Source organism: Myotis myotis, unplaced genomic scaffold (assembly GCF_014108235.1).
Source record: "Myotis myotis isolate mMyoMyo1 unplaced genomic scaffold, mMyoMyo1.p scaffold_m19_p_6, whole genome shotgun sequence".
In the NCBI taxonomy this organism is placed as follows: domain Eukaryota; kingdom Metazoa; phylum Chordata; class Mammalia; order Chiroptera; family Vespertilionidae; genus Myotis; species Myotis myotis.
In genome coordinates this window covers 20,054,927-20,081,813 of record NW_023416368.1, presented here as the reverse complement: position 1 = coordinate 20,081,813, position 26,887 = coordinate 20,054,927, and the positions used below count along the sequence as shown (strand labels likewise).

The 26,887-nt window shown below is 53.3% G+C and overlaps 1 protein-coding gene across 1 annotated transcript; it reads right to left on the bottom strand.

Moving 5' to 3' along the window:
- Positions 1-4,419: 4,419 nt before the first annotated feature.
- On the bottom strand, positions 4,420-25,275 carry SPARC (secreted protein acidic and cysteine rich). The gene is made up of 10 exons (XM_036313610.1): positions 25,149-25,275; positions 15,106-15,175; positions 13,623-13,685; positions 12,930-13,017; positions 11,425-11,546; positions 10,622-10,742; positions 8,799-8,932; positions 8,072-8,220; positions 6,042-6,190; positions 4,420-5,601 (listed from the first exon to the last, which is right to left on the bottom strand). Exons 2-10 carry the CDS (start codon positions 15,160-15,162, stop codon positions 5,573-5,575), a joined length of 912 nt encoding a protein of 303 aa, XP_036169503.1. The 5' UTR covers positions 15,163-15,175; positions 25,149-25,275; the 3' UTR covers positions 4,420-5,572.
- Between the last annotated feature and the right edge of the window lie 1,612 nt (positions 25,276-26,887).

The following is a 26,887-nucleotide window of genomic DNA, read 5'->3' as shown; positions in this document are numbered from 1 at the left end:
CCAGCCTGCGTGGCTCAGTGGTTGAGCTTTGACCTATGAACCAGGAGGTCACGGTTGGATTCCTCATCAGGGCACATACCGGGGTTGTGGGCTCAGTTCCCAGTAGGGGGCATGCAGGAGGCAGCTGATCAATGATTCTCTCTAATCATTAATGTTTCTATCTCTCTCTCCCTCTTCCTTCCTCTCTGAAATCAATTAAAAAAAAATATTTTTTATAAAAGAAAAGGATTCACCAAGTTTAAGAAGCCCTGACCCCCGTCTGGGCTGCAGTCCGAGCTCAGACCTTAACTCAGAGGGTTGGCTTGGAAGTACAGTCGCCAGATATAGCAAAGAAAAAGACAGGACACCTGGTTAAACTTGAGTTTCAGATACTTAACGAATAATTTTCTAATAGAGGTGTGTTGTAGAGGTGCACGGAACATAGATGTACTAAAAAATATGAATCATTCCTTGTTTATCTGAAACTCACATTTAACTGGGACTCCTGGTAGGGTTTCTGGCAACCCTACAAGAAACAGAGCATCCTTCAAGCACAGGGCACATTCATAATCGCATGACATTGTCTTTTCCTTGTATTTCTATTTTTATTGTATGTACCTTGAAGGTTTTCTCGGTTTGTGGTAAAGGATACTGATTTTCTGCTGACGGGAGTACCTTCCCCTCCTGTGAACCTCACTTTCCCCACTTGGGAAATGAGGAGGCTGGGCTAGATGACTTTCTGGGGCCTGTGGGTCTAGAAGTCAGTTCAGAGGCATCCCACAGTTCCCGAGCCTTTCTCCCCGTCCCCACCAGGGGGTGTCCTGACCCTCCTCCGTGGCCTCGCAGGCAGTGGCTGGGGAGGAAGCTGGTCCCTCTGGCTCCCAGGGGCCGTCTGGAAACCAGGTTATGAGGCCTGCGTGGCCCCAGGTCTTACTCCTAGGACAACCTATTCAGAAAAAGAGAAGGGGAGCTCTCCTAGGGTCTCTGAAGAGGGACCATCTCACCCAGCTCCTCCTCTCCCATCATTTAGAAGGGAGACTGGGCCCCTGGGGAGGTAAGGCGCTTGTTCAGGCTCACACACTGTCCTGGAAACTGGACTCCCAAGTCATTGTCCAGGGCCTTGACTGCCGTAGGGAGCCCTATTGTTCTGTTTCCTGCTGGACATATTTAACCCCTGCAGTCCCGTAAGCAGTGCAGACACCAGGTGGCCCTGCACAGCCTAAGGCTGAGATGCGCCTGAGGCCCTTCACAAAGGGAGTGTGGCCTCACAACCTTACAGCCGAGAGAGGACAGGGGCAAGGACCAGCCTAGGCACTGGGGGAAGAGCAGGCCCTTCACATTTAAGTTGGGATGATGATGATGATGATGATGATGATGATGATGATCTTCCTCTATGCTAGACACAACAACCCGTGAGGCAGGGACCACTGTCATTAGGATTTTACAGATGAGGAAACTAACAGGGCTCAATCCCATTCTTCCGCAGATGTTGGGAAGGAGGGAGGCTCCTGTTACCAGGACCTAGATGGTCTCCAAAGGACCCTCACCCACTTTGCGGTGAAGAGGAATTGCCCAGAGGCAGGGATGACTTTGGGAGAGTTGCAGATTAGGCATGAATTAGCATTGAATTCATCATAATTCAATTCTGTTTTGGACCATCTGATTATCAAAGAGAAAGTCTCTTAGATTTCTCCTTTAAAAAAGAAACAGAGATCCTTCGGGCACAGGGCACATTCATAATTTTATTTACATTTTTATTGTATTTATCTTTTTAAAATATATATATTTTATTGATTTTTTACAGAGAGGAAGGTAGAGAGATAGAGAGTTAGAAACATCGATCAGCTGCCTCCTGCACACCCCCTCCTGGGGATATGCCTGCAACCAAGGTACATGCCCTTGACCAGAATCGAACCTGGGACCCTTCAGTCCGCAGGCAGATACTCTATCCACTGAGCCAAACTGGTCAGGGCTTATTGTATTTATCTTTAAGGTTTTCTCAATTTGTAGTAAATGATACTGATTTTCCATGTAAAGTAATGATGCAGTTTCCTTTAATTTTTTTTTCAAATAAGTGATTTGATTTAAAGGGAGGGAAAGCACAGATAGGAGGATTCTGGGTTCTGAGGGCCCCTATTAATTCCGCTGATCAGTTTGGCCACAGCCAGCACGGGTGCAGCCCTCCCCTGCCCCCACCCCAACCCCCACCCCCCAGAGCCCTGGGCTGATTCATGCTTCATGCCTTTCTTTGATGCTGCCTTTTTCCTTGCAAACTCTGAGGAGCTCCTTAGAAGGAGGCATCCAGATATAGGGGGTAGAGGGCTGGGGGGGGGGGGGGAGGAGAGGGGAAGCTCTGGGTTCTAGTTCCCCCCTTCCCCTTTTTTTATTGCCCTATTGCATGACCAAGTCACTCAACCTCCCTGAACCTTTTTCCTCATCTGTAAGGTGGTGGCAAAGCTGTTGGATAGTGGGTGCTGGGCATCGCAGGGGTGATCTGCCCAGGACTGCATCCTAAAGTCCGCAGGGCAGATGTCACATCTCCCTCCTGACCTGAAGGGATACCTGTTCTGTCCTTGTTCCCCGATAGCTCTGTGCTTTATGTTTCTACTAGAGGCCCGATGCACGAAATTCATGCAAGAGGAGGCCTTCCTTCCCCCAGCTGCCGGCACTGGCTTCCCTCTGGCACCCGGGACCCAGGCTTCCCTCCAGCTGCTGGCAGGCACCTGGGACCCAGGCTTCCTTCGCAGCCCCGGCTTCATCTGGAATGTCGTCAGGTCAGGTCTAATTAGCATATTAAGCTTTTATTATTATGATGTTTTCTACCTGAAGGGGTTGTTAATGGCAACTCCAGGGCAGCAGGGACCACGGCCCAGCTTGCTGACGAGAACACAGGCCATGTCTAGCATACTGCAGGCGCCTCATAAACGTCACAGCATGTGTGCTAAGCCAACACTGAAATTTACCTTATCTGTCTCTCTGCCTGGAGAGAGAGATAATCCTAGAGATTATGAGACTGGTTTGCATTCCACACATGGCCAAGACCCAGCTGGCCAGTCCCTCTCATTCCTCTCTCTCCTGTTATGCAGAAAAAAGAACACCAGAAAACAGTCTGATTTTTATGAGTTTGTATTATTTTAGTAATTTGAAAACAACTTAAAATAAGAGGTGGGGAGAAACAACTCTGAGCTGGGCACCTGAAGACCCACTGTGTGACCCCTGCAGTGGAGCCCACATCTGGGGCCTGTCTCTCTAAGGGGCATCTTGGGACACCACCCTGAAAAATCACGTCATGGCATGCATGAGCTTTGTGAAGTGCTCTGCAGATTTATGCCATTATCTTTCCAGAATCGGTGTTTTCTTAAAGCAAATTTTAATACCCACCCCTCTCTGGCTTAAAAGCTTCCAAAGACTTCCATTGCACAAAAAATAAAATCCAAACTCCTTACCACGGCCTACGCGGCTGCCTGGTTTGGCCTCTGCCCACCTCTTGCTTCACCCGGTATGACCTACTCCTCATATTTTGTGCACGAGCCACGCTGGCTTGAGACTCATTGCGCTCCACTTCTACCTCAAAGCCTGTGCACATGCTGTTCCCTCTGCTTGGGATGCTTTTCCCCTCCCTTTTCCCTTCCCCGACCCCCCACACTCAATCCCTTCTTTTGTGATGCAATTCAAACTTTCTCACGGAATCTTCCCAGATGCCCTAAGAACAACAGCACATCCAATAGAATTTCCTGCAGTGATGAAAAGTCTAGATCGGCCCTGCTCAGTAAGGCAACCACTAACCACCTGTGGCTAATGGCACTTCAAGTGTCTAGTGTGACCGAGAAGCTGAATTTTTAATTAATTCAAATTTCAATGTAAATAGCCACGCATGGGTAGTGGCCACCAAATGGGACAGCATGGCTCCAGAATAATTCTGTGCTCTCCTGTTACACTCATGGTTTCTTATATTCCTTCACGGCACCTACCACAGCTTGTAATTTATATTTAGTTGTGCAGTTGTTTAATCTATTCCTCGATAAACTGTGTGTTCCAGACAAACAAATGCTTTGTCTGCATTGCCCACAGATATCTCCAGCACCTGGCATGGGACCTGGTACCTAGCAGGTTCATCATCAACATTTGTTGAATAAATGGATGGATGAATAACTAAGTAGTGAAAGGAGATAGTTGCATAGCCTGGTGTCCCTGATAATGAAGTGCAATAATGAAAAGAGTTAGCCCACAAGTCATAAAAATAAGACAAATTCGTGCTTATAGGAACCATACATTCCCTGTGCATAAATAAGCCTCTGTACGTGTGCAGGTGTGTGTTCAAAAGCATGTGTGTTTGCAAAAGTTTGCATTTGTGTAGCCGTGTGTACACACACGCATGTCCACGGGTCTGCATGTCAGGGTAGCGAGGTGACTGAGACACATACACAATCACTCCGGAAGGCAATTTCTAAGTCGTTACTTTTATTTTGAAAGATTTGTCAAACTCCGCATCAGGGCAAGAGTCTGCATGATTAATAAGAAGCAGCTTTTTCATGAAATGCTTGGAGGTGAACGAGTTCTCAGCCTGTGAGATCTGACCATCCATTGATTTTGAAGTTTCTCGTGGTTAGTAGATGGAAAACGGGGGAGGGGAGAAAAGGAGAAACATGCTAGAAACCAAGGGAAAGACCCCTCATTCAAAAATGAAAAGAAGAAAACAAAAAACAACCTCAGAAAACAAAACCAATTCACTAACTCCACTTTTTCTATTTTCCAACGTTCTACACTTCACTCCTGATTTTGGCTTGCCTGGCTGAATAGCATCCCAGTCCTGCCGCTCCCAGCAGCTAGGAGGGGAGAGGCCCTGTAGCATGTGGTGATTCACCCCCAGAGGCTGGGTGGATCCAGAGAACTGCTGGTCCACTGCTCCCAAAAGTTTGAATAAACAGCCTAAGGTGGGGGGGGAAATGGCACCGAAAGATGAGGGGAATGGTGAGGAGCTGCGTTTGAGTGAGAGCTTACATGCTTTCAAACACAGCCCCGGGCTCTCCCTGCACAGCCCCGGGCAAGAAAGACTGGTTACCTGCTGTTCCCTGGGTGGGTTTCCAGGACTTCCCCCACCCCTGGTCCTCTAGTCCCAGAAACATTCCTGCCTACATCACGTGTCTGTTACTTCCTTTTGCCACCTTCAGGGCACGTGGGGAAGACCCCCACCCACCCCACCGGCAGCCAACACCCCGAAATAAAATTGACACAAAATCTGATTGGTGAGCATGAGTTTGAAACAGAGAACTCAGAGCAAATCTGAAGATGCAAGATGTGTTGAAGGCAGATGTGAACAGGTCAAAGTCCCCACCCATTTGCCACTAAGACGATGAGGGCAGAGGAAAATGGGACCGTTAGTGGGTGAGCAAGAGGCAGAGTTACCGCTAAGAATGTCATGATTTGGGTTACAATTTCCATCTTTAGCACCGTTAATGTGTTCAGTTACGTCTATATTAGCACCTTGTCCCCAGGCAGAACAATAAACCATCCAAACATTTTAAATTTGGGGGGAAACAGGGAGAGGAAGGTTAAAGAGAGAGGATCCGGTACTGCGGACGGAGGTGTGGACTTAGATCACCAGATCCTTGTCGATATCCTCTGCAAATGAGAAGAGAGAACAGAGTTAGACACCAGGCCGTGTGCACAAGGCGCGTTTCCCGAGGAGTCGGGGATCCCCCACCCCCAGGACCAGGGCCAGGTGACCTTCCAAGGTCACCCAGGAAGTCGGTGACTGAGCACTGTAGTCTCCCTGTCCCTGTCACTGATACACAGGCCACGTTATGTTTCCTCTTTCCACTCCAGGGACCTGCCAGTTCCCTAATCGAGGCAGAGTGAGCGCTAATGCTAATACTCGAGGAAGGGAGTGAGAAAGAGACGGCCCAGTAGACAGGAAGTCCTGAGAGAGCGAGGCTCACCCCACAGGGAGAGCAGACAGGAGTTAACTCGGCAGAGAGCAGAGCTGGGCAGAGGACAGACACACAGATGACAGAAGAGGGGAGGGAGGCGGAGGACAGCAGCCCCTCTGCTCAGACACTCACTCTCCTTGATGCCGAAGCAGCCGGCCCACTCATCCAGAGCGATGTACTTGTCGTTGTCCAGGTCACAGGTCTCGAAAAAGCGGGTGGTGCAGTGCTCCATGGGGATGAGGGGGGCACGCAGTGGGGCCAGCTCGGTGTGGGACAGGTACCTGCAAGGGGTGAGGAGGAGGGAGGTGGGAAGGGCCTTAGGCGTGAGAAAGCCACTGGTCTGCTGTGGGACTTGCAGAGTAGCACTGCCCCACCTGAGCCTCAGTTTCCCCCTCCATCAGAAGGGGAGGCGTTGACCACAATGTCTAAGGCCCTTCCAGTTCTGAGGTCCCATGGGCTCATAACAAAGGTCTCTGGGTGCGTTTGTTTTCTAATTGGCCAAGAATCGGGGGCACAGAAACTTCAAATGAAAATTTCAGCAGCTCTGCTATTGGTAGATCAAAGTCTGGTATGAAGCCACGCCTGTTTTCTAGGGACACACATTTCTACAGCAAATGCACAGAAAGAGTCTAAAAAGAGTCATCAAACCGATGACAGTGCTGACTTCTGGGGAGGAGCGTGGGAAGGGACTGGGACTGGCAGGGTGGGCCAAGGGCCTCTAACCTTCCCCACAGAGCTTTGTTTATATAGGATGTAACTGAGAGGGAGGCCTTCTCTTTCTCACCCCTGTCCCCGCCCCTCTTCCTCCCGCTGGCCTTGACTCCAGAGCTCACGTAGGATTTTCCCTCGTTCCTCAGAGCCCTCAACTGGTTGTCCTCAGAACACTCTTCCCAAGGGGGTGCAACGTGACTCCGATTTTCTCTCCAATCCCCAGACCCTCGGTGCCCCACTCATGGAAGGAACGCCCCTCCCCTTTGTTGTGTATCTGCAGGAAAACTGAGGCCCAGGGGAGGGGAGGGTCCCGGGCAAGTCACCCCGCAGCTCCGGGACAGGAAGAGAGGAGGCTGGGCCCCGGCTCAGGCTGGACCGGTCTTCTAGACGCAAGTCCTTGCAGCCCCACCCAGAAACCTCCCTCCCGGCCCCTTCCCTGTGGTGGGATCCGGTCACTCTGCCCCAGCTCCAGATGTTCCCCTCACTTTTCCCCTCCCGCCCCCGGGGAGTGACACAGTTGGATCCCAGCCACGGGAAGAGCCTGGGAGAGAAGCAGCAGGGAGTTCCCAGAGCTCAGGAGACCCCAGCCATGGAGATCACCAACAGGGCGGGCAGGCTCCGGGCACAAGGGCCGGTGCCCGAGTGAGAGATGAGCCTCCCGGAGTCGAGCATCCCAGGGCACAGCAAGCTCCCCAGGCCACGTGTTTCTCCAGGAGCACAGCAAGGGAGGGCGACTACCCCTGCTCGGCCGCAGGTGGTCAAGCCCCCGCCTGCACCTTCCGGAGCGTCTTTACCTTTTCCCTTCCATTGTGAGGTCCAGCTAGACCACCCCCAGAGTGTGCACTCCTGGGGGCAGGGCCCGTGTCAGTCCGATTACCGTTAGGGCCCCCGCCTAGACTGGGGCACATGGACCCTCAGGAGCGGCTGTTCACTGGCCCACTGCCTGCCTATTCTGGGGGCGGTTACACAGCCTTCATAACTCATTGGGAGGAGAGGCAGGAACAATCAAACCATAGGCTGCGATGCGATGGGATTGCCTTTGTGAATTGTTACGAACCCCCAGGGCCAGTTTGCCCTGTGGGGCTGGGTCTCAGGGTCTGGCTGAAGGACTGCGGGCGTGCAGGCTGCCCCACCTCAGCCCGCGCCACCCTTCTGGCGTCTGGCACTCCTTCCCTGGAGGAATGGACGCCCGAGGCCACCACTCACAGGGCTGAGGAAGGACTGTCAGGCTCCGCTGACTTCCGCCTCTCCTGGCTTACGGGGTGTCTATTGCTTTCTTCCCCCCAGTTCTGCATCCTTTCTCAGGACGCCTCTCCTTCCTGCCCCAGCCCCAGGGCACACTGTGGGCTCCAGGGCTGGGAGCATCAGAGGAGGCTGAGAGGGTTGTTGGCCGTACCTAGTGCTCCTGCCAGCTCTGACCCATGCCTGTGCTCTCCGGGGCCTGGCCTTACCCGTCAATGGGGTGCTGGTCCAGCTGGCCGAACTGCCAGTGCACCGGGAAGATGTACATGTTGTAGTTCTTCTCGAAGTCCCGGGCCAGCAGCTCCACGGGGTGGTCTCCAGCCTCCAGGCGCTTCTCATTCTCATGGATCTTCTTCACCTGCGGGGCAGAGACACTGTGTGACAGAGGGCCTGGCGACACTGTCCGGGCCAGGCAGGGTCCCCCACCCTGACAGGAGGCCAGAGCAGGCAGAGACCCGCCAAGCCCAACGGTCAAAATGAGGGGAGTGGCATAAATGGGGTATCAGCATCTCATCCATGAAGGTGGGGGCCTGGGTGATCCACAAGGGTTCTTCACAGAGACACTGATCCAGGAAGCCTGGGAGTCTGCATTTTGCCAATACGCCGCATGCTTGATGTGTCCATTAAAATTCAAGAGCCACAGACCAGAGGGAAATGTACCAGGGTTGTTTGTGTCTCTTGTTAACAGTGAGCTAAGCCCAGTGAGCAGCAGGTCTCTTCATTACAGGACTTCTCAGAGCCTTGAGGTGGGACTGTGCACATGACCCTCCACAGGCAGCGAGGAAAAGTCTGCGTTAGCGCCCAGGATAAGGCACCTGCCAGAGCAGGGATGTAGGCCTGCACCTGCTGGCCTAGCTCTGGCACTGGGACTGTGGATCTCAGACAGGCTGGGGCCAGCTCAGGGCCAGGCAGGCGCCCTGGAAAGAGACCACTTACCCGCAGCTTCTGCTTCTCGGTCAGGAGGTTGTTGTCCTCATCCCTTTCGTACAGTGTGACCAGGACGTTCTTGAGCCAGTCCCGCATGCGCAGGGGGAACTCGGTCAGCTCGGAGTCCAGGCAGGGGGGGATGTCTAGGGTCCAGAATACCAGGGTGGTCAGCACAGACTCCAACTCTCCCTGCCTGGGGCCAAAAGGCTGGCTGGGCTGCTCTCCCCACCCTCATGCCTTCATCCCACTGATAGCTGCTTCTATCAGTGACCTTGGCACAGTGGCTCGGCCACTCTGGGTCAGTTTCTTCACACCACACAAGCCAAGACCAGGTGTGGGGAAGAACGCTCTGCAAACCAAAAAGCTCAAAGGCATGTCTGCTGCTCCCTTGGTTTTGACCTTGGCCTTGACCTTTCTGAGGGTAATGGCTCACTCCAGTGGCTCCTGCACCCTGCTGAGTGATAGGCCTAGGACGCAGGCTGGTGATGACAACCATTGGGAGGTGTTTGAAGCTGGAGGCTGAGTAATAACATCTGTCCACAGGCTATGCTTAGCGGCGGTGGGGGGAGTGGGGTGTCAGGCTTGTTTAGCCACCAGAACATTCTTAATGATAATTATTCCATCCTGGTCTTCGGAACTTAGAATCCCAGAATGTGGCCCCTGGAGATTTCATCAAAATCTCCCCTCTTCCGGGACTTATTAGTGGTGAGCTTGGAGAGAAGGGACTTGTTCAAGGCCACATTATCAGAGCCTCATCCAGCATCCAGGGCATGTGGTTGCCTGGGGCTCAGGGGCCTGTCTTAACCTCATCCTTGGGCCTTTGGAGAGCCCCTCGGTGGTTAGGACCACTGTCTCCTGACCCGCAGCTGGGGATGGAAAGGCAGCTCGGTGATGGAAACACTGGGAGTTGGAGCGAGTGAGCAGCAGGCCCCAGAGGACAGCAGGAGCCACTTGGTAAAAGGCTCCTTGGCACACTCCTCAGTCTCACTGCCCAAAACTCCTACCAACGTTCCCCCTTGTCCAGGCCTGTGCCTTCTCATGTCTCACCCTGGGCCCCATAACTGGAGAGGGGGGGCTGACCACGGGAGAGCCTGGGTCTCCCTCCGCCTGTCTGCATTCTGCACACCTGCGGCAGGTGCATGGCTCTCTCCAGGGCCATCTGGGGCCAGAATGTACAGACACACAGCGTGGATGTTGTCTTGGCTGGGGAGCAGATGTGGCCTTGGGTGTTTCAAATGATAGGGAAGCTGCCAACACTGAAGAAGGCACCTGAGCCAGCTGAATCTGCACCTGGCATCACTGACGGAAAGCCAGACAACCCCCTGGTATTTCTTCCCCCAAGCACCTGACTCCCAGGTTTCTAGAATGGGTTAATCATGTGTCTTAAGCAGCAGATAGGAATATAATGGAGTAAGAGGGCCAAGGGTCTGACAATACTGAATAGCAGGGGCCTAAGGGGAATTGACAGGCATACCTCTGTAAGCTTCAATATTTTAAAAACACGTTATAGAACCAGGTGGGACATCATCTTTGCTTTACAATGTTGGAGCAGGAGAGACTCGGGTTAGCCCTACAGAAGAACTTCCTCATCATTGGAGAAAAAACATTCTCCCTGCTCTTGTGCTTTCACAACGGCCCAGTCATTCCTGGGCAATGTCCTGAATGCAGAGCTGAGAGGAACCTGCTCATGGACAACCACCTCATTTTATAAACGGAAACCCCGAGGCTCAGAGAGGGGAGATTTGCCGGAGATCTCACAGCACAGGGGTGGCAGGGGTGCCAGTTCAGTGCTCTCTCCCCAAGTGGAGGCTGGAGGGCCCAAGGAGACTCACATTTGCAGGGTCCAATGTAGTCCAGGTGGAGTTTGTGGCCCTTCTTGGTGCCCTCCAGGGTGCACTTGGTGGCAAAGAAGTGGCAGGAAGAGTCGAAGGTCTTGTTGTCGTTGCTGCACACCTGTTGGCAAAGCATAGAGCACCTCACCTTCACTCCCAAAGCCCTTTGCTGGTACCACCCTCCTCGCCTATCTCAGAGATGGGGACCCTGAAGGCCACGCTAGGAACCTTGGCGATTAGTCCAAGATCATACAGTGAGTTAATGGTGGGGCTGCGACAAGAATTCAGTCTTGCCCAGTTGGCGTGGCTGAGTGGTTGAGCATCGACCTGTGAACCAGGAGGTCACAGTTCAATTCCCAGTCAGGGCACATGCCCGGATTGCGGACTTGATCCGCAGTGTGGGGTGTGTAAGAGGCAGCCAGTCAATGATTCATCATTGGTGTTTCTATCTCTCCCTGTCCCTTCCTCTCTGAAATCAATAAAAATTATATATCTATATATTTAAAAAAGAACCCAGTCTTTGGCCTCCAGGCCAATGTTGAGGCCATGCTGAGGGCCATGGTTGGTCTCTGAGCAGAGGCACGACTGAGTCAGGGCTGAGGTATGGGAAAACTGGAGGATGTGGATGGGGTGAAGTAAAGCTGGAGATGGCAAAAAGGCAGAGTGTGCAGAAGAGTTAACCCGGGAGGCTTTTGAGACAGGAGCTGCTCAGTAGAACCACCAAGTTAAACAGGTTGCTGGGCAGACACTGTGTGTTGGGAAGGGCCCAATCCCCCTGCCCCACCTCACCCCTCAGTGCTCACCTTTTCAAACTCGCCAATGGGGGCAGGGCAGCTGGTGGGGTCCTGGCACACGCACATGGGGGTGTTGCTCTCGTCCAGCTCGCACACCTTGCCGTGCTTGCAGTGGTGATTCTGGCAGGGGTCTGGGAGTGCAGGGCATGTAGTCACACCACCCGGCCTAGCACATCCTCCCCAACCCAATCCAGTCCTATCCTTGGGCAGAAGCCCTCGCCTGTGCCCCCTCACCCTGGGCCTTGGGCAGCTGAGCCCTCCCCTCTCTTCTGCTGAGCCCAGGATTGGCATTTAGGGGACAGTTAGCTCAGTCTTGGGATTAGAGAGTCAGTCTGAGATCATGTTCAGGCACAGTTTGGGGGTGCTATAGGCTCAGTCTAGGACCCCGGGATGCCATATGGCTCCCCTGAGGACCGAAGCAAGCAGTGTGTTCTGAGCTCTCGGGTGATCGATCACAGTGAGGCATTTTTGGATTCTAGAATAGACTCTCTAGAACAATGGGGGAAGTCAACCATCATGGAGCCAGGAAGCTGCGAGGCCCAACAAACACGGCTGGAGAGGCTGCAGAGGAAAAGGGAGAAGGGCCCCCGAGGCCACAGGGAACAATGGAGCCGCGGTGCCTGGTAAACACCGGAGGAGGTGGACGTGGAGGGGAAGGAACAGGATTCAGTGGACGCCCCTGCGTCCAGCAAAGCTCTGTATCCTCAGGATGAGAGCTCATCTAGCCTTTCTTCCTGACGCTTGACTTGGGGATTTTAGTCGTTTTATTAGACGCCTGCTCTGCGGGGCACGGGGCCAAGTGCCCTTATGCCTTATCTCCCATCCTCCACAGCCCCGGGGCCAGGGCTGCCTCTGCATCATTTCCTGTGGGGCCTGGCGAAGCTGGGCCGGGAGCTAAGCAAGCAGCCCCAGGGTGCTCGCAGAGGGGCCGGCAAGTCGAAATGCACACGTGGGTGGTTTTGCCTGCCAAGTCCATGTTGGAGATGGAGATGCCAGTTTGGTGGCCTGGAGCCAGGGGTCTCTCTCTCTCGCTCGCTCTCTCTCTCTCTCTCTCTCTCTCTCTCTCTCTCTCTCCCCCCAGATGTTATGCCAGGGATCCAGGCCTCGTGCCTGCGTGAAAATCACGTAAGCTAAGGAGTGTGGAAGGTGTGCTAAGGTCTGCTCCTGTGTGGGGCCTGGGATCAGATAGAGGCCATCACGGAGCTGGTGGACCAGTGACCCCGTGAGAATGCAAACCCCCTTTGGAATCAAGGAGAAGAGCTGAGCAGGGAGTGGGAACCTCCCTTCCTGCCGCTCCCAGCATGGACAGCCTGGCTGCACAGACCTTTCCCAGATTCCAGAGAATATTCCCAACCTTCAAGTCCAAGCTGTTTCTCCTCCACAGCCTACCCTGGAGGACGCCCCCCCACCCCCACCCCTGCATTTCCCTGGGAAGGAACCTCATGTGGGCTGTCCCCACGCCCAGGCGGCAGAGGGCAAACACTGGATGTGACAAAAATGGGGAAGGGACCTACTTTCAGCCACCACCTCCTCCTCAGCTTCCACGGCACCTTCCTCAAATTCTCCTACTTCCACCTGGACGGGGTTGGCTCCCACGGGTACCTGGGTTGGAGGGAGAAGAATGAGACCATTGGCCCCACCCCCACCCCAGACCTGGAAGAAAGGGCTGAAGGCTGGAGGGGACTTGGCTGAAGCTTTAGGTTCCCACAGGAGATGGTGAGATGACAAGCCGGAGAGCTGTGCTGGACCCAGGTCACCGAGAGCACCAACGCCAGCTCCAGAATTTAGACCCAACCTTACCGCCCCACTGTGCTGGCTGTGCCCTGGATTCTATCCAGCAGCATCTGGGGCCACCGGAGTGTTAGGGCAAGAGGCAGTGCCAAGCCCTCTACCCCTGCCAGCAACACGGGCAGCTCCCCTTTCAAAAGCTGGATGTACGGGGAGATTGGGTGATCATATAAGAAACATGGTTCCACAGCTTCAGAAATTAAAGCTTTCAAAATTATAGCTCCCCCTGCAGGGTTCCACTGAAGGTTTGGGAAGCACCCGGGAGGCTGTCGAGATTGGAGGATGTATAGGGTTTCCATCTGGGCTGTGTGCACAGCAGGGACAAATGTCCTGATCCAGCGGGAGACCCACAGAGCCCGTCGGGGTTCCTCAGGGAAAGCATGTGGAGCAGGGGGGGGCGGGGGCCCCCACCCACCTACCTCGGACACCTCAGCCACCGTTTCCTCCACCACCTCTGTCTCATCAGGCAGGGCTTCCTGCTGCTGTTGGGAAGAGAAAATGGGGTTCAGAGAGGTCAAGGCCAAAGCCAAGGCCAGCTTCCCCTCTGCACTGCCTCCGGCCTGGAGCAGTGAAGCTGGGAGCAGCTCATTGGAGATTTCCAAGGCCGTGCCTCAGAGACCACCCCGGGTAGGACAACCTGGCAAAGGAGAAGCCAGACACGGACCCCATGGCACACCGAGCGCCTCCTGGTCTTGCCGGCTATCTGAAGTCTCTGTATAGCTTTGGTTTGGAACGCATTCCCACTGCTTTGACTCCAATAAAGTCTGCAAACCACAGGGGCAGAGCACCGCCTCTCGTGGCAGATGCGGAAGCAGACCCCGAGGGGATGGATGGCACCGTGGATCTGCACAGATGTCACTCTCTTCCCCACAAGTGTGATATGATGTGATGATTATTAGGCAATTCCTTCTTGCCGTGTCAGCTTGGAGTAGGCAGAAACAAGATAACATGACTTGGAGACCGCCAGCTGGCTGGGGCTGCTTCTAAAAAGAATGTTAACCTTGTCAAAACGTTTGCCAAAATCTACGGCCCGATCAGGATCGCCAGGGCCTGCCATGACTCATGACGAGAGGATAAGGGAGTCCCGGGCTGAAAGAAGCTGTTCTTTCTGCCTGCCCACCTTTCTCCGTCCCTCCCCTGGTCAAGGCCTCCCCTTTAGCTTTAGACAACCGCCCTGGCCCTCTGCATGCAGTTCTCGGAGGGACCGTGTCAGTCAAGGGGCCCCGCACCCCCCTGGCCAGGGCAGGCCCAGGACCCGAGCTCAGCCAGACTGGCGCTCCTCTTTTTTTTTTTTTTCATTCATAATCTTGGCACATTCTCCCAAAAAGTGGAAAATGCTGGAGCAGATCTATTCAGATGGCAACCTCTCTGAGACTGTCCATTAGTTCTTACCTCCCAGGTCCTGGAACTTCCTTTTTCTACTCCTCCCCAAGCCTTTGATTTTATAATCTACCTCTGTATCCTCTCTCCCCCCAATTTAGTCAGATTGCAGTCTGTTGCTTACAACCAAAGAGCTCTCACTGATTCGGAAACTGACCCACCCCCTCCTTGTGGCTCGACTCTCTTCTAAATCATCCCCTCAGCACCGCTCCCCTCGGCTAGAATTGCTCATGTGGCACAGTGGTCTCCGCCTTTTAAAGCAATCCTGTCTGCTTCTGAGAAACTGACCGCTAAAAAGCTCATCTCATCACACGGAAATCTCTTTTCTCCGGAATCTCCACTAGTGGTCCTCATTGCAAGTTTTATCCTGAGCCTATTTAAAAAAATCTTTTAAAAATATAAAACAAGTAACTTGAGATGGGGAAGTGCCTGTGCCCTCTGAGCATCCAGGCTGGCAGGTTCGATGGCCCTGAGCTGGTGGCGGGAGGTGAGCCCAAGCAGAGATGATCTTTAGTTACTTACAGGGGCTGCCAAGGCCCTGCCGGCCAGGCAGAGGAGAAAGAAGACCCACGCCTTCATGGTGCTGGGAACCCTGCGGGAGAGAGATTTCAGTGAGTAGGAGGCTTCTGATGGAGGGTCCTTCTGTTGCTGAATTCCAGTGACATACAAGATAATTTGTTATTATTTTTAAGTCTTTATTTATTGATTTTGAGAGAGAGAGAGAGAGAGAGAGAGAGAGAGAGAGAGAGAGAAACACAGGCCGACGCTCTAACCAACTGAGCTACCCGGCCAGGCCTACGAGATAATTTTGGATGTACATGTTATATGATAGCGAAAGACGTGGAGAAAGCTGCTTCTACTCAGTTCTCTTTCCACGCTGATCACATGGAAACGTCTTAGTTGATGCGGAGGCACCTTTAGCACCTAACACTCATCTACCTTCCTTTTGGCCAGAGAGCAGGCCCTGGCTCAGAGCCTCCACAGGAAACTATTTCCAGCTAGAATTCAACAAAGTCGTTTTGTCTTCTTTGTATTTATTTTTATAGCTTCCTTCTACTGATGACAACAGTACACAGATTTTTCCATTTATAGTAATGATACAGAGTCTCCCTTCTCATTACATTTATTTTAAGTTTTTAAAAGGTGATCAGGAAGATGATTGGCCAGTTTGGACAATGCTGAGCCAGATCCTGTCCAAGGGACCTTCAGTCCTGCAGTTCTAGAATTAGTCTCCTGTCTCCTCCTCCCCCCCCTCCCCTTCCTCCTCCTCCTCCTCCTCCTCCTCCTCCTCCTCCTTCTCCTCCTTCTCCTCCTCCTCCTCCTTCTCCTCCTCCTCTCCCTCTTCCTCTCCCTTCACTTCCTCCCCCCTCCCTTTCCCTCTGCAATGGGAGAAGTTAGCAGGCAGCAACCTCTTGCCAATTTGAGACAATGAGATCTACACTGTAAAACAAAGAACAATAGTCTTGGGCCTGTGGAATGTGAGGGTGGCCGCACTCTTCTCCGTTCTCCCCAGAACGGACAGCTTGTCTCTGGATCCTGTAGGGAAGCTGACCAAGTGCGAACATGTGCTGCATGTTCTCTTCCCCCTTCGCAGCTGAAGGGTGCGCATTGGATCTGGGAAGCTCTCCTGCCACGGTCGCTACTAAGACCTTACCCCTTCGATGAACTCCTGACTCTCGTGACTGGTAGGAGCTGGAAGCAGGACCCCTTCCGGCAATTCCGTGCCAACTGTGCCACCCCTAACAGCGGGTCCGTGGTGAAGACATTTTGTTTCTTGTTTTCACTAAACGTGCTTCCATTTTCAAACTCTTCCTTAGACTGATCTAAATTCACCTCCCCTAGGCTTCACCTGTTCTACTCTCTTCCCCTTCTGTGGCCAAACAGAGCAAGCACAGCCCCTCAGCCCCGAGCCGCTCTTGGGCAAGGGGAGCAGTTGCCCTGTCTTCCCTCTGCTGTCACCCCAAACCTCCAGCTCAGGCTGATCATCCCTGGTTCCTTCCAAGGCCTCTCAGCTGGCCAAGCACATTGGAGGTGTGGGAAAACCACTCGGCTTGGAATGAAATTCCAGGGGTTCTTATTCTACCCCAATGGTGTTTTGGTGAGTTGGCAAAGTCCTTCATCCTCTCTCGGCCTTGTTGCCCCCTTCCTTTAACTGAGAGAGTTGGACTAGGTGACCTTGGAGGTGGCAACTAGCCCTTACAATGCCACAGGCACACGCTGGCTTGGTACCCAGCGTCAGCTCCGGCCCCAGCATCTTCACTTGGACTCCCGGACAGTCTGTGAGTCACAGAAGCAGGCAGGAGAGAGCAGAGTCCCTGACGCTCCTTCGTTGGATTAAAATAAACACAAATCTCACCTCCTATTTCCTGGGGTGTGCGTAATAGAACACTAACAAAAACGTAAAGGCATCGACCTGGGGCCTTGGCTCTGCTTCCCCATGGCCCCGACTCCCAGGGAAGTCCCGTCTTCCCTTTCCAGGCAGTTTTGGGAGCGTTCCCCCGCACACAGTGTAGGCTTGTTCCTCCAGGCCTAGAGGTGGAAAATCTCCCTTCTTGCCTCCCCATTTGGAAGACACAAGTCAAACACCTCCTGCATGTGGCTTCTGACGGACGGAGCAGGAGAGAAAGCGTCAATGAGGGACTTGTCTGAGCTGTCTGAAGTTGAAGGCCACCGTGAGACTGTGGCTAGGGCACAAAAGGCACCGTGTCTGGGCTCCAGTGACAGAGGGGTGCGGTCACTGGAGACAGCTCAGCCAGGGCTGGAAATGCAATAAGCTTGGGTTGGAGAGGCAGGAAGACTGGTCTCCAGAGTCCGTGTCCTTCATCTGAGCGGAAGAACCCTGCTGCCTCTGCGACCAGAGGAAGGCTGTGGGACCTGTCCTGCCTCATCACCTCCTGCACTTTCCCAGCGGAATGCTCACCCTTTCTGCCTCCTCCTTCCCCGGCTTTGCAGCCAGAAGAGAAAAGGATTCTAAATCCTGCTGTGCTTTATAGTAAAGGCCTCACTTACACGCTGTCCCCTCAGAGCCTCCGACACACGGCAGGCAGACAGGTATGGGAGGGTCCTAGGCCCACTTTCCCGGTGGGGAGTCTGCAGTTGAAAGAGAGGAAGTCACGTAACATCCAGGTCATGGAGTTGGACGGGCCTGATAGGGACAATGTTCCAAGTCTGGCGTAGAGGTGGGGGAGGAGTTCAGACAGTGAAAGCATTAAGAAAAGGACCCAGCCTGGCCACAGTGGCTCAGTGGTTGAGCGTTGACCTATGAACCACGAGGTCACCAGTTCAGTCCCCAGTAGGGGGTGTGCAGGAGGCAGCCGATCAATGATTCTCTCTCATCATTGATGTTTCTCTCTCTCTCTCTCTCTCTCTCTCTCTCTCTCTCTCTCTCTCTCTCTCTCTCTTCCTCTCTGAAATCAATACAAATATATTTAAAAAAAGAAAAGGACCCACAATCTTGGAGAACGAGTTGTTTTCCAAATGTTGGGTCCCGCCCTGCGCCACATCAACAGTCCCAGGCGATGGGACCGAGGGAAGGGGAGCAGCCGGGCTGTTCTTAATGCACAGCCGCACCCCCTGCAGAGCCATCAGTCCATCTCCGAGGTTCTCTAAGGCACCCCTGGCCAACGAGGCCAGGCGCCCATCCCGCAGAGCTCATGGGGTGCCACAGTAACCTCAGCAAGGTCAGAACACAGGGTCCAACCCCGACATTCAGCTTCTCAGCTATGCACACCTCCTTTGCTAATCAAACCGAGGCCTGGTGAAAATATAAACACCTTCATATAAATGGCCAGTAGTCAATGAAAACTCCCTTCTGTGCGTCTCTTGAGTTTGTGACGATGCCTCTGTTCATCTTTTCACAATCCAGCATCCCACTGGGGCCTCATGGCCTGTCTTTCTACCCTATGGCCCAGGCGAGGGAACTGAGGCCCAGGGCAGGAAAGACCTGCCAAGAGCCCCTGGTAGTGAGTGGCAGGGCTGAATGAGGACCCACGGCCCCATTGCACCACTGGCTGCTCTCCACCTCAGCTTCCCTTGGCGGCCGCTCCCTCCCGGGTGTTCACCTGAATGAGGCCCAGCCGGGCTGTGAACTGGCTGAGGTGCAAGGAGGAAAGGTGGCCCGGGCCAGGAGAGGCAGAGGAGGTGTGTTTCCCTTGGCCGGGTGGTCACCAAATGCAGACACCGCTCCCCCGACCCAACCGCGGCCGCCACCTCCTGTTCGGTAGGTACATCAAGTCCCTTCCTTTGCCTTTATTTGCTCTGGAGATGGCTGAGAACCCGACCCTGGCTGCCAGCAGGACCTGAGGCTGAGGTCACTTCTCTCTTTGAAAGGACTCTGGGGATGGAAAAGTACAGCCAGCCCCCCAGTTCATCTCCCTCGCACATAAAGGGCTTCCTCCGGGTCTCCCTGGACACCGAAAAGTTGCTCAACGTCAGAACTGGGGGGAATCTCAGAATCATAGGATTTGGGAGACGGAATGTACAGGTTCAAATCCTGGCTCTGCTACTTAGCAGTTGCGTGACCTTTGAAGAGTGACCTTCGCTCTCTAGGCCTCAATTCACTTCTCCATCGATAAAACGGAAGTAGCTCACCTACCTTGGAAAACTCCCGGGTGATACACATGAGGGAGTCCATTGCTTAATGTCATCTGGAAGAGCATCTTAAAGCCCAAGGATCCCAGAATCTCCATCCCCCTCAAGAATCCAGGGCAGGAATCCCAGCTCTTTGTGGCCCAGGGAGAAAGGCAATCAGGCTGGAACAAAGGAGACATTGCTCCTCGGGGTCCAGGGGAAACCAGCCCCGCCTCCAGGCTGGCCTCTTAGTTGGGCTGCTGACGCAAAACGAGCATCTCGCTCCCACTGTTTGGCTTGGAAACAAGGCTTCCAAAAACACACGTTCATGGTAAACAAGCCCAAAGAGAGGAAAACAAGTCGAGAGGCTAAAAAGGAACCCGTGAGCCAGGCCTGCCAGGGAGCTGGGACTTGGAAAGAGAGCCGAGCCACACGGGAGAGGCGCCACGGCGGCCCGTGAGGCCACACTGGCACTCACAGCCACCGGAGGCGACGTGGAAGCCGGGAGTCCTGAGATCGAGTCTTGGCGATGTGGCCCAGCAAACTTAGGGAAGGCTGCCCTATGCTCTGGACCTCACCTACCCACTCATCTGCACAATGAGGAGGTTGTTTAGATCAGTGGTGCTCAGAATTATGGTTGCCAGAGAGCCCTTCCTCTCAGTGACTCAGAGAGCCCTTCCTTCCCTGCTGAAGTCCAACATAGGAAACAGCTAAAACCCCTTTGCATTTGTTGAAACATGTGAATGTATTATTATTATCTATTCACTAAATCAGCTTGAAATTAGAAAAGAAAAGCCAGTAAAAGTGGAGTGGACACAGGGCCGGAAGCCCTGCACACTCGGACACGCCTGAGGTGCCTCGGAGCGTCTCGGGGTGCCTATGAACAGAGTTTGAACACCCTGGGCAAGGTGGTCCCTAAGGTTCTTGACTTCTGAGTCAACTCAGGCAGCAGGTTAGGAATATCACCTCTCCCACCTTGCCCTCAACTCCGCTTCCACTCCTAATATTTCTTGCTGGAAGGGAAGAAGGCAGGGAAATTTTTAGGGTGTGATGGGTGCTCAAGCTTAGGATTGAAGGGGTTCTGGGGCAACTCAGAAATAGGCCCGGGGTTTGAGCCTGGAAATCAGGCGTCTACCATGCCACGTTTCACCACGGTTAGGAGGAGCCCAGGGGTGGAGCTTCAGGCTCTGCTCCTTGGCTCCCCCTAGGGGCCACTGCTGTATCCCTGTGACCACAACTGGAGGGGATGAGAAATAACATCCAAATGTCCAGTCCTAAAGATGGCAAATACGTGGCATATATGCCCCCACCTGCTCCTCCTGTGCACGTGGCAGACATTACTAATCAATGACATGACCCTGAAGTCCAGAGTGGCATCTGAATCCTGAACAGTTCTGGGAGCCACTATCCTTGGCTTGTGAATTTCACAAGCCCTGTGATGAAACCTCTTTGTCATGTTTCTGGTTTTAGCAACAGAAACCTTGAGGATCAGAGAGGGGAAACAGCTCACTCCAGGTCATACAGCAAGCGGGTGGCTGAGCCAAACTTCCAGATGTTAACCTTGTTTGGTTTTGTTTCCTTTGTCATCTGGTCAGTCTGGAATCCTAATGCCACAGCTAACACAAGATGATTCAGAGGGCCGAAACCGGTTTGGCTCAGTGGATAGAGCGTCAGCCTGCGGACTGAAAGGTCCCGGGTTCGATTCCGGTCAAGGGCATGTACCTGGGTTGCAGGCATATCCCCAGTGGGAGATGTGCAGGAGGCAGCTGATCGATGTTTCTCTCTCATCGATGTTTCTAACTTTCTATCTCTCTCCCTTCCTCTCTGTGAAAAATCAATAAAATATATTAAAAAAAAAAAAAAAAAAAAAGACAAGACAGCTGAGTGCAGCTCCTTTAAAAAAAAAAAAAAAAAAGATGATTCAGAGGGACCTCCTGATGAGGGAGGTTCATACCAAGCTTCTGAAGGAACCCAGGTCCAGAGAGAGTTTGTATCCCATCCATATTGCCCCTCCAGACTCCAGGCTCTATGGCTTGAAGAGTGAGAGCAGAGTTAAATTCCTGTCTAAGACACCTCCTCCTGGGTGAAGAGGAGGCTGCTTTTCTAAATAATTGTGTCAAGTCACTGCTTGCTGACTCTGGCCCTGCTCAGCCCGGCCGTCCCTGATTCAGGACTGGGGCTGGGAGTCAGGCTCTGTGATGGAGAGGAACGGTAGCTTCCTGAATCCCCCTGGTCAGTGAAAGCTCAGCAGCTCCAGCCTCCCTTCCTCCCTCCCTCCCTCCTTTAAAGACAGAGGCTGGGGAGGGAGTCAGCAGGAAGCAAAGAGCAGCTGCCGATTAGCCACATCAGCTGCCGATTAGCCACATCGCCAGGCTGCCCCAGTGACAACGCCGTGGGGGCTGGGATAGGCCATGGGAGGCAGCAAAGGAGAGGAGATACTGCTCATTATCCATGGGGCTTGTTGCCTAGAGGGAGGTGTGTGGACGTGACAACACTGATCAGATAAAAAACAGAAAAAAAGCAAGGTGAACATCTGGATATTTCCAAACATCTGGAAGGTTGGCTCAGACACTTTGCTGTGTGACCTTGAGTGAGTTATTTCCCTTGCTGAGTCTCAGTTTCTCTACCTGGGAAATGTAACAGTGATCTGGTGCTGTATATATGGATGGATGTAACGTGTCTGTCTTCCCATCATGCCCTATAGTTGTGTCTGGCTGCGCACATCTGTATGTGGCTGCAAATGGCAGTTGTGTTTGCACGCCTGCCAGTGTGTCTGTGTAAGTTTCCTATGGACTGGGGACTTCTGTGTGAAGCTGCCCCTGTGTGCCTGTGTGTGTGTCTGCCTGACAGCGTCAGTCTGTTTCGGCCTGTCCAGGTGAGGGTAGGGTTTGCATATGCATCAGGATATTTACCTGGAACCTGCCTGTGAGTCAAGGTATCAGGGATTGGGGTGCATGACCTCTGGGTTTGCTCATGTATTGATCGGCATTTATTTTTGGCTGTGCCAATAGGTGCCTATTGATGAAATAATGGGTATACTCTGCATCCTTGTGTGTGTGTGTATGTGTGTCTGTTTATCTCTGCATACTTAGCTAACTATCTAAATAACACCCAAAAACAAACACTCTCCTATTTATGTCACATCCTCAGCTCCTGCCTTTCTCCCACCATCCTTTCCTATTTATAGCTTGTTTTCAGCAAGAAAAGCTGCTCTTGTGAATAGCGAGCCCCAGTCGTACTACTGGCTGACAAGTCTCTACAGATGGATAAAGATTTTATCAGGATTGGTATGCAACCCAAGATGCTAGGGCCCCTCCTGTTGTTTCCCTTTCAACTTTGGGAACAGAGGGTGTTAAAAATGTAGGCCAGCTCTTCCTCCTAATGAAGGCAGCATCTTGGATTTCGTTTTGCAGGACTTCAGAGCAGGAAGGGCGACTAGAGACCATCTAGGCTAGATTTCCCGTTTAACAGGTGAGAAACGGAGGCCAAGGGATGGGAAGGATCTGTCCCAATGTCACTCACTGCGAGTTAGGACCCACCCCTGCTGGCGCCTGGACCAGTGCTCGGTCAGCACTGGAGGATACAATACTCTTGGGAAATACTCGAGAAGAGGCCCAAATCAAAATGAATCTAAATAGTGTATTTTTAAAATGACTGTCTGAGCTTTTAGTAAAGGGAAGTTGTATACAACCCCCAGGATGATGGAGCTGCCACACAAAAAAATAAAAGCTGGGGACGACTTCACCAACCCTTTGGATGCCATAAATCCATCAGTTCTAAAAATCCATGCAGTAGGTGGGGGGCCACATTTTAGCAAGTGCTTCCCTGCGCCGTATCCCGTTTCGCCCACATAATTTCCCTGCCAGGTGGCTGTTGCTACTGCTCTTTAACCAAGGAGGAAACGGGGTCTCATAAAGGAGAAGTTATTAGTTCAAGGTCAAATGGCATCTTCTGGGCAAAGGTGGAACTAAAACTCGGGTCTTCAAGACCCTGACTGGGAAGCGTATCACAGCCCCATAGCTGCCCTGGGGTCCTGGGAGAGCAGCAGGGCAGGGCCTCAGCCTGCTTTTTTAGTTTTGGGGTCGCAGCGGAGTGGGGGACATTCAGACTGAGCCTGATGTACTCTGGAGTGTTCCCAGCATCCCCTCCCAGCCAGCAGGCAGAGACCCTGAAAGGCGTTACCGTGGCAACTCGCATTCCTCCCACAGTGAGTCAGGCAGAGAAGAGCCTTTCAGTGGGTGGGACTTGGAGAAAGTTTTAAAAGTTGATTCCTTCTCCAGGCACCCCCCTTCCACCCCACCCTCCCTCCCTCCCTCCCTCTGCTCCAGGCTTTGTCGATGTGGCAGCTGATGGCTGAGTTAACTCTCTCTTCCCCCAACCATTTCTATTTCAAACTGTTTCATCCTCCTGCAAATATACGTGAGCTCCCAGTCCCCATCCACTTCACCTCCCACACCATGCCCTCTGGCTATTTTGGAGGCCGTGCGTCCATCTGACAATATTTTCAGGCTGCGAACACCCTCTTGTGCTCTCTCTATTTCTCTCTAACACACACACACACACACCCTGCTGCCCAGTGTTTTAAGGGGCTTGCCGATGCCTTGAAGCCCATTCACAGGGGGCTCTGTGGATCCCAGTGTAAGAGACCTTCCTTTGAGAGTCTCACAGGATGGGATGTCAGCTGTCCCACAGCCCCTCAAGGCCAACCCTTACTTTACAGGCAGGGACACTAAGTCCAGAGGAGTCACTTACCCACGACCACACACAGAATGTGTGCCTAACGTCTGCCATTCTCCTTCCGATGAGCTTCTCACGCTACCATCAGCACTTGGGGTGTATAGACACTCAGCCCTAGAGTGTGGCTGATGAGAACATTGTCTCTCTGTGTTCTGTGCAGAATACTGTTCTCTCCGGGGGGGGGGGGGGGGGGGGGGGGGGGGGTGCGCCTCTCTGTGCACTTCTGAGCAGACTGGGCTTCCTGGAAGACCTGCCTCAGTCCAGGGCCCCTTTTCTCTCGGTGCCCCCTGGACTCAGGAAGCCCACCCCTCAACCAGCCAATGGGGCCAGCAGGGAAAAGACCTAACACCCTGAAGGCGAGGCACTGGTCCTCTGTAGGGTTTGGACTTCTCAAAGCCGGGAGGTGTGGAAAGACTGCCCTGGAACCTTCTCGATCTTGCCTTTTCCCTTTCCCCTTCTCAGCACATCCCCCCCCCCCCACCCCCTCACCCACACACACACCCAGCAGCGTACCTTAGGCCCAGCACCCTGGCTGGACCACACCAGACGCCTGAGTCTTCAGATCTAGACTCTCTAAGCGCCACTACTAGTGGTTGATTGTGTTTACACCCCAGGAGCCCAGGGGGGAGCAATGCCCAGCCCAAGACACGGGGGCCTCTGGAATCAGGGTCTGTGTCTGGGGGTGGGGATGTGGATAAGGGAGAATTCAAGGAAACGGGAGCCTTCCGGAAGGTGCTAATTAAAGGTAACCCTCCCTCCCCCCCTTTAGCCTTCTGGAGATTAGTTTATTGTTCGTGCAAAGTCCCTTTTAGAAAACAGAGCCCCTGACCAAGACCCGAGTCCTGGAAGTTTCTTCCCCTGGAACGGGGAGCCGGGCAGACCCTGGCTGCCCGCCGGTCCCCTCTGCAGCTGTGACCAGATCAGATTCCCAGGGAAGGAGGCGGCTGCCACATTTGCAAAGGGAGCAAAGGGGACAGGCAGGCAGCCTCTCAAACCAGAGCCACACAGAGTGGCGACCCCCTCCAGGACACAGTGAGATTATTTCCTGCAAACCTGGAAGTTGCACTGATTGCACCTGAAAAGCAACAGGCTTTTCAGGGAGTCCGTGTAGCCCCTGCCCTCAGGGGAGCCCAAAGAAGATGCGCACCCGCTTCCCCGACCCAGATCCCTAGCACAGCTTCCCCTCCCTGTGCAGGCACTGGAGGGGTGAACCAGGGTGTCGGATGTAGAAGGGAGAGGCAGGGCAGGGTCGTGCATACCTCAGTGGCAGGCAGGCAGCAGGCTGAGTGCGCTCCGGCAGTCTGAAGGTCTGCGGGAATGTGGAGGGGTTTAGAGCGGGGCAACAGGAAACCACTCAGAGCTCGGGGCTGGGGAGGTCCCTCCCCCTCCTCTGTCTCCTCCTTCCCCCGCCCCTACCCCACCCCCAGCCAAAGCTGTCTCTGTCTCCCATTTCTCTCTTCCTCTCCTTGTGGTGGGCTGTCCTGGCCAGACTTCCCAATGCCGCCGCCTGACTCCTGGGTTCTGGGGCTGCTGCCTAAACGGACTCACCGAGTGCCAGGGCTGGAAGGGCCTCAGGAGTCACCTAGAACAGCCTCCCGGTTGTTCAAAGGGGACCCGAGGCCGGGAGGGGGCAAGGGATTGCCCAAGGGCCCCCAGGGGCAGAGCCAAGGCCAAGTGTCTTGATTTTATGACAACAATCTTCACAGGATCCCAACCAACATCAGGCCATGCCGAGAAGGGCAAAGCAATTTAAAGGCCTTGTGTCTGCGACAAAGGCAAGGCCAGGAGGACTGGCCTCTGTACAGACAAGAGAAGCTGCCACTGGTGGCATCCTCACTGAGGATTTGGTATATGGTCTAAAAAAAATCACTGTTAACTCTAGTTACATCACAAATAGACTTATGAGAGGTTGGCTTTCTAGCTGGGAGATCTGTGTCATCCGTATAGAACAGATAAGGTGATCGATGGTATTGAAAATAACCAGAGAAATAACAGTAGCCAAGGTTCTCTGAGGCCTGAATGATCTTCATAGCAACTCTTTGACCTGGATATTTGTTATGATGCCCGTTTTACTAATAAGGAAACAGAGGCTCAAAGAGGGTAGGTCACTTGCCCAAGACCACCTGGCAGGCTGGTTCCACATTCAGCGTGATTCAGACTGATGCTCCATGCACTTCTCAGTGCTTTCGGTCCTGGGTGGAGGAACCAGAATGACTATCTGGTCCTTGTCCTCCAGAAGCTTTGGGTCTTGCTGAGAGGACATGCCCTATGGATACATGAGTGGGACAGACTCTAAGGCGGATCCATGGGGGCTCATGGCAGGGATGTCAGGGAGGAGCGGGCAGAGAAGGCTTCCTCAAAGAGGTGGATCTTGAAGCATGGACTGGGTTTGAATAACATACAAAGGGAGAAGGCGGAGAACGTTCTCATGAGAGTCTCCTCGCCTCCTCACTGTCCTCCTTGCTCACTCTACTTCAGTCCCACTAGCTTCCTTTTAGTTCCTCAGCAGCCCCAACGTTACTCCCACCCCAGGATCTTTGCACTTGCTCTCACCTCTAGCAAGAGCATTCTTCCATCTGCCTTTCCTGTGCCTCCAGTTTCCTCATCCTTCTGGCCTCTGTCCTGATGTCATCTAAGAGAGGGCCTTCCTGACCACCCAACTTAAATCAGGCTCCTTCCCTCTCTCACTGGCACAGTGCATCACCTGACGCTGTTTTATCTGCTTCCTGGAACTTGTCACAATGAGGAACGCTCCCCGCGAGACGGAAGCTCCATGAGAGCAGGGGCTTCACGTGCCTTGCTCACAGCAGTGCTCCGGTGTCCAGAACAGTGGCCGACACAAGGTTTGCTCGAATCAATGAGGGCATTGTCTTCTGATAGGGCTCCAGCATGGAATCATGCTGAACGCTGGTCTTCAGAGATCCTCAAACCTACAAAAATTGGATGGAAATTTTGGGCATCTGTGCATTTTTCTGCAGAGACGGTCCCTGGCTTTTTC